This window comes from Idiotropiscis lumnitzeri, chromosome 1 (assembly GCF_059441095.1).
Source record: "Idiotropiscis lumnitzeri isolate Australia: NSW breed Sydney's pygmy pipehorse chromosome 1, RoL_Ilum_1.0, whole genome shotgun sequence".
Lineage (NCBI taxonomy): Eukaryota > Metazoa > Chordata > Actinopteri > Syngnathiformes > Syngnathidae > Idiotropiscis > Idiotropiscis lumnitzeri.
In genome coordinates, this window is record NC_142391.1 from 4,330,307 (window position 1) to 4,340,929 (window position 10,623).

Consider the following 10,623-nt stretch of genomic DNA (forward strand, 5'->3'; position numbering starts at 1 on the left):
TTGCTCCGACCAACCAGAGGACAGAAAAATGCTCACGTCATCGAGTCCTGTGAGGGAAATTTTCTGATTGGTTATTAATTATTTTCTGTTACGCCGGCCCCCTAGCATGAAGACAAAATTCCCACCCCCACCCCACCACCCACTCCCCGCCGCAATTATAAATAGCATTTTCGTTGAAAAAAAAAAACCTACACCGTAGCGTTAATACTCGCTGCGCACAATAGCCAACGACAGCGCCACTGCCAACTACTGGAGTGGATCTGCAATTACACTTTATTGTAGTACGGCGGGGGAAAAAAGCATGTTCCCCAAAGATCACACGCGCCCCTCCGCAGCATCACACCGCACCCCGTTATTTGAGAAGGACTGGGTTAAAGAAATGTTCCAAATTCTAATATAATTGCAATTCCGCAACACTCCTGATTCCGAAGGCCGTCGGAAGATTAAATTGGAACGCAACAATGAGGCTAAAATCTAAGAGACCAACAAAAATCTGACATCCACAAACAAACTCGAAGTCGTGCTGCCAAGGGATATTTGCTCCGTTTGACGGAACAAATATTAGAATTAGGTTGTAAATGTTACTCAGTGCTTCTGAAAGTGTTTACGGGAGCAGAGAAGTCCGTGCGGGCTCTGACCGCTCACCTCTGCCGCCCACCCTCGCAGGCCGACTACAACGTGATTAAACGCATCGACAGCGGCGCTCTGAGGTTCCTGTATAAGCTGCGGGTTCTCATCCTCAACGACAACCTGATCCCCGTCTTGCCTGCGCATCTCTTCAGGTAACTGATCTGATTTCACGTATGACGAGGCTTTCTTAAGCAGGGTACGCATTCCGACAACCTGGCCCAATTTTTGCTTCTCTTCCTGTCAAAGTCAGCTAAAGCCCAATTGTCCGTCTCGAAAAGGTAATCCTGAACAGATTATCATATGGCGAGGGAAGTTTGAAGGAGTGATTTGTTTATTTATTTTAAATACGATTCGGTGCCATTATCCTCTAGTGCGGGTTAAGTGTCTCTTAAAAAAATTATCCTGAGCAATTAAGAGTTTTATTTTATTTTTTATTTTTTTAAACATACTCCTGTGTGATTGTCTTGTGGCATGGGGTGAGTTAAGTGTTTCATTTTTTGTTACACTTGTTTGCTGATATCGGGACAATTTGTATCATTTGTAGGGTACATATTTGTACCCTATGTAGGTGGAAAGTACATATTTGCCTATGTAGGGCTGGGCAACATTCTAAAAAAAAAAAAAGCTCCCCTACCACACCTGATCAGTTTTGTGCTGAAATAACAAGGTTCACCAGGAGGTGACAGACATAACTTAGCACATATCTCTTTAAGAGAAGAAGAACTCAAGATGTCAACAATTAAAGCTTTTGTGGCATTTGAGGATCACTCAAGTTAATGATTTTTTTATCTTTTATTAACATGCAGATGAGGGATTCAAAGGAAGTAACCAGGCTATACCTGTTTCAGTCATAGTTATGTTATCATGTGAACGGGCTGCAACTTAAATTTAATGTGACAGTTAGTGAAGATATTCATTCAAACTAAATGTAACATGTTGATGATTTGTGACAAAAGTACCAAAGCACACAAACAACACCAACGAACCGTCGACAGTTTGTTTGAAGTGCATTAAGTGGCACATCCCTGATCTAGATTTGATTGCACTGCATTCTGTACAACAGTAGGTTATTTTGAAAGGTATTCACAAAAGGTAGCAAAACTGTGCCAGTTTGAGCCATTTATGTACTTCTTACCAAAGGGTATGATTGTGAACCCTGTACGGTTCACAAAAGGTGGTAGCTTGGAGAACCCAAAAGGGTCCCAAAAGTCCCCTTTTTTCTGACAGTGTAGCACACTCCACACCAAAGGATAATCACTCAGGATCATCTTTTACAGGCAACCGACAATCGGGCTTTTGTGTGTCCCCCGCTTTGGTGTTGACAAAAAGATGCATTCATCATCAGACTTCTCAGCAATTCCAGTTGCCGTTCATTAACTTGGCCCATCCTCCCTCCTCCTTCTGCTCCAGATCTGTGTCGCTGACTCATTTGGACCTGCGGGGAAATCGTCTAAAGAGCCTGGCATACGCCGGGACCCTGGAATACGTGGGTCGCTCCCTCATGGAGATCCAGCTAGAGGAGAATCCCTGGAACTGTGGCTGTGAGGCGGTGCAGCTGCAGCAGTGGCTGGGCCAGATCCCCTACACGGCCGTGGTGGGCGATGTTACCTGCGAGTACCCCTTCCACCTTCATGGCAAGGACTTGAGGGAGATTCCTCGCAAGGAGCTTTGTGCTGAGCTCCCGGATAAAGACTTGCAAGCGGAAGGCGGTAGAGCCTCCGGGGGCACGCAGCCTCAACACTTGCCCCCTAATTCCAAGCCCAACCCCCACCCGGGGCGGGTTCGACCGACCAAACCCTCCTCCATGGTGCACGGCTCCCGTCAGAACACTCACCCCTCTTCCACGTCCTCGTCATCTTCCGCCGAGCGCAGGGACCGGGAGAAACCCCCACGGCCGACCAAGAGGCCTCGCCCCTCCAGGACATCGCCGACATCCCGCAGCCCCAATCAGAATCCCCCCGTGGCGGGCTACCAGACCCGGCCGCCCATTCCCATTATCTGCCCGCTGGGCTGCACGTGTAACCTGCACATCACCGACCTGGGCCTGACCGTCAACTGCAAGGAGAATGGATTCCTCAACGTGTCGCAGCTGACGCCGCGACCGCTCAACGGACGCAAGCTGTACCTGAGCGGGAACTTGATCCAGGCAATCTACCGCACCGACTTCTGGAACTTTTCCAGCCTGGACTTGCTGCACTTGGGGAGCAACCGCATCTCCTACCTGCAGGAGGGCGCCTTCTCCAGCCTGACCAGCTTGAGGAGCCTGTACCTGAACGGGAACAACCTGGAGAGGCTCAGCCCCGACATGTTTCTGGGGCTGCAGAATCTCAGGTACGACGTCGTGACTCCATATTTGGAGGTTTGTTTACAAGTACGGGGAAATTAATTTCACTGTGCCGAGAGGTTGTTCGGCGATTAGCATTTGACTGACGCTTGATTGAAAGGGAAGCCGGCCATTCTCTCTTGCAGGCTATCAATAGTCAGTCACACTGCCTGGTGGCAGGCTTCAAGCGGAGGTGCAAGGCTGCTGTGAGTGACAACTCAGAAATGAACCAATGTTTGCTTTGGACAGTATATGCATGCAAACGCCTTGATAAGGTGTCAAGATGTACTCCTGAGGAAAACAGTTTTTTTTTTTTTTAACGTTTGGGATAAATCGTACTTTTGCTCGATTGTCATTCAGCACAGCAAGCTAGTATTAGCACGACTACCTCACAGTTCTGGTTCTCACTTCTGCAAGTTCTTCATGTGCAAGGTCCAACGTTAAGCCTTATACATGGTACTGTCCTGTATAGAGGTGACAAAATATGACCCGTTGCAGGGATTCATAGTTTAGACATTCAGAGGATATTATTTCTGTGCATTCAATTTTTTTGTATCGAATAAAAGCAAGGATTTCCTCATCATTTTTATGAAATCTCAACTGGATTGGTCAGTTGCCCGGACTGGTGACCCAACAGAGTGCCATACGGGCCCAACATTATTATCGGACACTGATACGCTTGCGTGGGTTTTGTCCAGGTCCTCCGACTTCCTCCTACGTTCCAAAACCCTGCCTGTGAGGGTCATTGAAGACTAACTTGTCCCCGGGTGTGAATGTGAATTTCTATAATGTGACCTGGAATTGACTGGCAGGCCTCCCACCCGAAGTCAGCTGGGACAAGCTCCAGTCCAAAAGAAAATGCATGGGGCGGTGGTTTGGTTTTTGTCGCTCCCTTGAAGTCTCCTCTTTAGAAAAATGCACTCTCTGTAGTGTCTAGGTCTGGAGATTGACTTGACACGGCTAAAACCTTGAAATGTGTCACACCGTTCGGAGGCTCTGGCTTTAAGGCCTTCCTGTGTTGGGTTTGCATGTTCTCCCTCACTCCGGCTTTCTCCCATATTCTAAAACCTACTTATCAAGTACGTCCTTAATGTCAAAAAATAGCATAATTAGTCTAAAAGTATGTCCATATGTTCACCGCGATTGAACAGCGACCAGTCCATGCTATAACCTGCCTCTCGGCCAAAGTCGGCGTCAGTAGCTCCAGCTCATCGCCCCCCCCCCCCCTGTGATGACGGCATATAAAAAATGGATTGGAAGACTTTCGGGTGACGCTTTCGGCAAACACCTACAATCACTAATTAGATTTATTCTGTTATCCATCTTTAATATTTAAAAAGAGGAAAGACTGGACCTTGGAAAAAAAGAAAAACAGTAGTCCAATACTCTGGGGTGAGCAAGTGCTAATTAATTTTAAAGCAGGCCTCATTTCAGCAGCAGAATTCTATTAACTGGCTGGCGAGCAAAGGAAAAGGATTTACTCGGAACTTGTGTTAAGTTCACTCTTAGTACTATTATCGATTTTGGAAAGGCCTTAAAGATTGATGGTGTCCCGTGTGTAATCTAACATGGGGATGGTCAAAATGTAGGCAGTGGGCCACATACGGCCCGCTGCATTCTTTAAACCGACCCACTGAGCATTTACATAATCAGAGTTCATGTGATGTTTGTCGCATTCATTTTGTTGTTTCATTCGTAACATTTAGATTTACTAATATCGTACCAGAACACACGCACATATATCGATATATAAGTTCCCGTCAGTATGTCAAGCCCAGTCCGTCGAAGGGCGTAGACAAAATTTCCACCTTACATGCAGGTGGCGTCCAAGCAGACAGACAGCCAAATACCCACTCACTCCCTCACTCTGATTTTATTTTATTTAATTTGTTACCTCATCTATTAAGGATATGACCCATTGGTCCTTGTTAAAAATCCGATGTGGCCCTTGAGCACGTGCACTTGCTCATCCCTAATTTAACGTGACGATACAGCCAGCTTGCCACTTTTGGATGTCACGCACGGAAGGTGACGCATGCACACAAACACACGTGCGTTGTGTTTTGACAGCAATCAGCTGTTGCGAACGGGCGAAAAGTGTGTATTAAAACAAATTCCTGTACGGGCAATTTGCATAAATATTCATTTATGTAATTCTAATGCTGAGAGGCGAAGAGTGGCAATTTACCCACCGCTGTTCTTACTAAACGACCCACTTGCAAACTTTTTTTTTTTTTCTTTTTTGGGTCCTTTTTTTAAAAAACATGTAATGAGTTTAATCAGCAATCACATTGACGCACACATATCACACACAACACAAAAGACAAAAACAAAATTATACGCGCCTAAGAAATTCCAAAATCGGCAATACAAACTCACACACACGCCGATTCCGATGAATCCGTGTTTCTAAGATGCTTCTTTCATCCTCCTCTCCAATTCGCCTGCAGGTACCTTTACTTTGAGTACAACGAGATCCGAGAGATGGACCGGGGCACCTTGGACTCCATGCCTTCCCTGCAGCTCTTGTTCCTAAACGCCAACCTCTTAAGAAGTCTTCCTCTGGGCGTGTTTTCCGGAGTGAACCTGGCTCGCCTCAACCTGAGGAACAACCACTTGCTGCAGCTTCCCATGGAAGGTGTTCTGGAGCACCTCACGGGCTTAGTGCAGGTTGGTTGAAACGTTTTGGCAGGAAGATTGTGGGCATTTGAGTGCAGTCGGTTGCTTAGCTTGAAGCATTTTGGGATTTAAAAAAAAAAAAAAAGGCCCCAAAATATTCGACTAAACTTAAACTTAAACTAAAACTAAACAAAAAAAAATCATGAGAATTTTTTTTTTTGCAAAGTACATTGAAGGGGATTTTGAAAACTATGCCGCAAGGTTCCAACTGCTAGACAATTCTTTAACAAGCAGTGCAAGAATTTTACAAAATCTCAAAGAAATTCTGCAAAAAATCTCAATTCAGCTAAATCACATGAGACTTCAATTATTTTATGAGAGCTGAGGTGAATAGTAAAAAAACATAAAATATAAAATAATTTAAAAAAAAAAAGATATGCCTATAATTTCTATTTCACAATCACTCCAGATTTTTGCAAATAGTGCAATATTTCCTCGAAATCAGGCAAGACTTCCATAAATCTCAAAAGAATTCCACTAAACCACCAAAATCGCCACTAAATTCCAAGACAGCTCTTCAGATTTGGGGGGCCTATTTTGGTAAAACAGGAGCAACTTCATTTAGGTGCCGGGCAAATGTAGTTTAGAGTTTCTGTGAATTTGGTAGATATATTATGTCTCGTTGCGCGTTTTGGGTAGTGCGGTTGCCGCGCCCCCGGTGCATATCACAATGTGGTGACAAAAGTACACAAAATTTTAGACAACCTAAAAGAAGGCATGGGCAAACTACGGCCACATGCGGCCCGTTAAACGCTTTAATCCGGCCCGCCGGAAAATTAAATGAATAAACCTTGTTAATGTTTTATTTTCTAAATACTGTGGTTTTTCAAAGACATATTGTTGTAATACTTTTGTTCACTTTCATTTAAAATTAAATGTATTTTTTTTCTCTGATGAGGTGAGGTTACCAAAACACTCCATCCATCTGGTCCTGGTCCTGCCCCTCTGTCAAATTTTGGAACCCATTGTGGCCCGCCAATCAAAAAGTTTGCCCACCCCTCACCTAAAAGGTGGTGTATATTGTGTGTAACCCGATTGTTGCTTTTCGGTTTTATTTTTATGTTCAATACATTTTTAGAGATAAATTAGCTTTTGTATTATCAGTGATTTTTTGAGGGGGGTATTACTTCGGCATATCTTTTGACTGAGCAAGATTTTCTGACTTGATTCACAACTTGCTTGAACCAAGTAATGACTTGCATTCAAATCCAACTTGAGACTGACTCCCACCTCTGCAGAAGACATTTTTTTTTAAGACGTCACCTCACCTTTATAATATTGAGACAATTTCACAATTAGCCAAGCCTGCTAGTAACCTTGAAAGATTTCCGCTAATTCACACCGGACTTCCACTAATCTCGCAAAATCTCCACTAAATATTGCGATTGTTCAGCTTGACAACCACCCAAGAATTCAAAGTAATCAGCTCAAAAAAACAAAAAAAAAAATCATCTATTATGTCGTTTTTCTTTTCTACATTCTTTTTCCCCATCAGGCAACACCAAACTGAATTATCGCAAATATACTTGATCAGAATGGCAAGTCTTGTTTTGAAAGCGAGTCTATCGGAAATGATCACACACCGGACTGCGGTCAAGCTCGGACGTTGTGTAAACTGGTGTGAAATCGGCGGAAGATGCTTTCAGCAAATCATTATCTTGAGTGACAGTGAGGAGAAAAAAAAAAAAAACCCTGCATTGGCTCCTGACTGCTTGTTTACGACACACGCACACACACAAATGCGCTTAAGTTTATTTATTTTACACGTCAGACGAGCAGATTAAAAGAAAGTAACACGCTCATTGCCAAAACGTGTCATATTTTCACAGCTTGACGAAAAGCACAAAACAAGCCGGACTCTTGGACCGTGTTATTGTATTTGCAGCTACTTTGATGTTTCCGCCCCTTCAAGGCTCCGATGTCCTGGCACTGATTACGTTGATGATTATTTGAAAACAACGAATGACGGATAACAAGGTCTCAGGAACCAGATTTAGGAAAGCGACCAACTGAAAATTGACTGGCCCTTTTCTGGTGCTTTTTTATTTTTTTTCTCTGGAGGATATGCTAAGAAACGAGAGATCAAACGTCTCCTGTAAAACAGGAGATATCGTTGGACAATCTCAACGAGATACAAAATGAAATAAAAATAATGAGAATAATACAAAAAGACAAAATATGAAAATATTGGACTTTGGAATCATAGTCAGCAAAAACACCAATTGTCAGATTTCACCAAAACATTTTCTTTGGTAATTACCCAGTGGTGTGGGGGTGTATTTAGAGTCACCGTTCCGATCCGATCTTGACAGCGGCTAAAGTAACGTAAAGTCATCCCGATAATCGTTTCGAATTTCACCATCACCCCACCACCCTTACACACCTGATTGATGAACATCTCCGAAGGTGGTATCCCATTCGTGCGAGCAGATGTCGGTTTTTGGTCAGGGTTCGTTAAAGGTAGCAAAGACGTTCACAAACAGTTTTCTTGTCGCCAAGAAATTTTGTACATGTTCCAAAACAGGCTTTAAGATGATCCTGAGTGATTATCCAGTATATTCAGAGTAATTTTCCTCCCCGATTTTAAGAATGATTAAAGTGAGGTGCTTGCATAGCGATATTCTGGCCTAACATGATCATTTTTTTTGCCTTTCAAATTAAGGCTTGGCTATCATATGTCCGGAAAAGATGATTGTATTTTCCGGACTATAGTGTGCACCTGTATGTAAGCATCAACTCTTTTTTGGGAAAAAAAAAAAAATTATATACAAACCGCATCAAGCTATAAGCCGCAGTTTACTATGTTGAAAAAAAATTGCTGTTCACTGCATGTACTGAACAATTTTTACGGTGAATGCACATAAAGGTACATAAACAGATTCTTAAAACAGTGCCTTTTAACACGGCAACAACTTTGCAAATTAAAACAGAACAGACCGAAAAGAAAAAAAAAATTGATTCATTTAGCATATTTTCTGAACTATAGAGCGCCCCTAGTGGTGAAAGAAAAATCCACAGAAAAGCAGCACTGTTGTATTAGCCGTGTGGTTCAAAATCTAGGAAAAAGGTAACGGTTTAGAGTCTGGTAAATACGGTATATTTAGTGACTCGTCATCCCCTGAGGTTGAAGAATCTATAACATGGCTATTTTTGACAAAGTAAGCAGTAGAAAGTACAAATATCCGTTTCAAATCTTAAAGTAAAAGTCATTGAAAAATAGATACCTAGCAATTATTTGTACGTGCTTGTTTCCCACCAGTGGAACTCAAAAAAACAAAAACTCAAAGATGCACGTTTTTCCTCATCATGTGTGGGTCTGATTTGAAAAATTCATATGCATGTCCAAACATGGCCCCCCGAGGCCAGCGCATGTGCTTCAAGACGATCATGCCACGGACCTCAAGGCACTGACGCGGAAGGCGTCAGGACTGCAGGGTATCCGGTGTTTGGCAGCCATTAAGTCTGCGGCAAGGCTCCATTTCAACACGATTCTGCTGCAGGTCGCGTTCACGCCGCCGAGGGAGCTGCGCTGACGATGTGTCAGGGGAGGAACAGAGGGAATGCGCTAGCGGAGCATGGGATGCCAGGAGACCGAGATGCTCAAGTAGCCAAAGAACCCAGGAGACCGGGATTACCGCTCTGGAGGACTGGGAAAGCTCGGCAGAACACGAGCAGCGTGGCTTTGTTGTGGTCTCGAGAGGTTTGAATCACAAGAGCCGTTCGAAAGGGTGGCGGATGCTACGAGGCTCACAGCTTCGGAGTTTGTCGCGGAAGGGAAAGCAGACCTCGTGGAGAATTGACGAGAGGAAGCCTTTGACAGTCGAGCAATGAGGAAATGACGCTGGTTGGGATTCCGGTGGAAATGAAACAAGATTGGGAAGGCGTTGCATTTGGCTCAGCATCCTTCATCGAGCACAGTCAAAAACGGAACCAAAACCAATTGAAAATGGGTTTTCCGATACTTTTTTCAGAAGGACGGAGAATAGATGAGGACGGGGTCTTACGTGAAAAATTATAGCCACACTTAAGATTGGACATCTTAACGAGAGCCAAACTAGAACAAAAGTTTGAAAATACAAAATATTAGGAAAAATATTCAACTCAACAAGAGAATACACACATGAGGATAATCTGGCTACCGTTACCTTTTTGTATTGAAGGCCTGATTATCGTAAGTCTATAAAAGATTGTCCTGTGTGGAATGTTTAAAAAGTGAGACTTCCTCCCCAATGTTACACACAGACAACTAATCAGGCCTGAAATTGAGCAACGCCCCGCCCCATTTTGATTAAAAACCTGAATATCGGCTGTCACGACAAGATTATCGTAAATGATCATCCCATTGCGTCGAGAGTAATTTGGCTAAATCTGGATGCATGCGCACCGACTGGTCCTAAATTCAAACTTTGGCCTCCTTTATCAGATCCTGACTGATTATCTTGTGGTGTGAGGTGTATCAAAAGTGATTTTTGATCATGGTAAAGGCGAAAGTGAGGTACACACGTCCTGATAATTGGATCGAATTAGTGAAAATCTGATCAAAATCAGCAAAGGTGTGATTGTAAAATGCGGCTGAAAAGATTATCCTGAGCGATTCTCCTGTGTTGTGATTCCCTTCCCGATCTCCGATGTGACTCTATGCAGAGACGTAAATGAGCATTCCGGTTGACTCTGACATGTGGTCGCTCGGCACTGTTGTTTGCCTCCATGTTTATGTCCAGGGCGCTGTGAGACTTTGTTTGTTCCGCCCCGTCTACCTCAGATTCCGCGTTGTGCAAGAGACAATGATTAGCATTCCCGCGGAGCGACGCCACTTTCTTTTACAGCCCGGTCTGCGTCGGATTTGACGCCGTGTGGTCATGACGATTAGGATTGCAGTCGACTCTGAATGTAGCGATTTCTGGCTTGATGTAATCACTCGCATGATTTTTTATTTTTATTTTTTTTTATGTCGGCTACCCTTCCTGACTCATCCCATTCTTGGATGAATT

The 10,623-nt window shown here is 43.7% G+C and overlaps 1 protein-coding gene across 1 annotated transcript in view; it reads left to right on the forward strand.

Moving 5' to 3' along the window:
• The window catches only part of LOC148342849 (SLIT and NTRK-like protein 3), a 31,564-nt gene that overhangs the window by 10,777 nt on the left and 10,164 nt on the right, over nt 1–10,623 (forward strand). Inside the window, exons 4-6 of the mRNA XM_088311625.1 lie at nt 667–782; nt 2,041–2,961; nt 5,404–5,623. Coding sequence (XP_088167751.1) covers nt 667–782; nt 2,041–2,961; nt 5,404–5,623 — 1,257 coding nt within the window. The remainder of the gene's footprint in view (nt 1–666; nt 783–2,040; nt 2,962–5,403; nt 5,624–10,623) is intronic.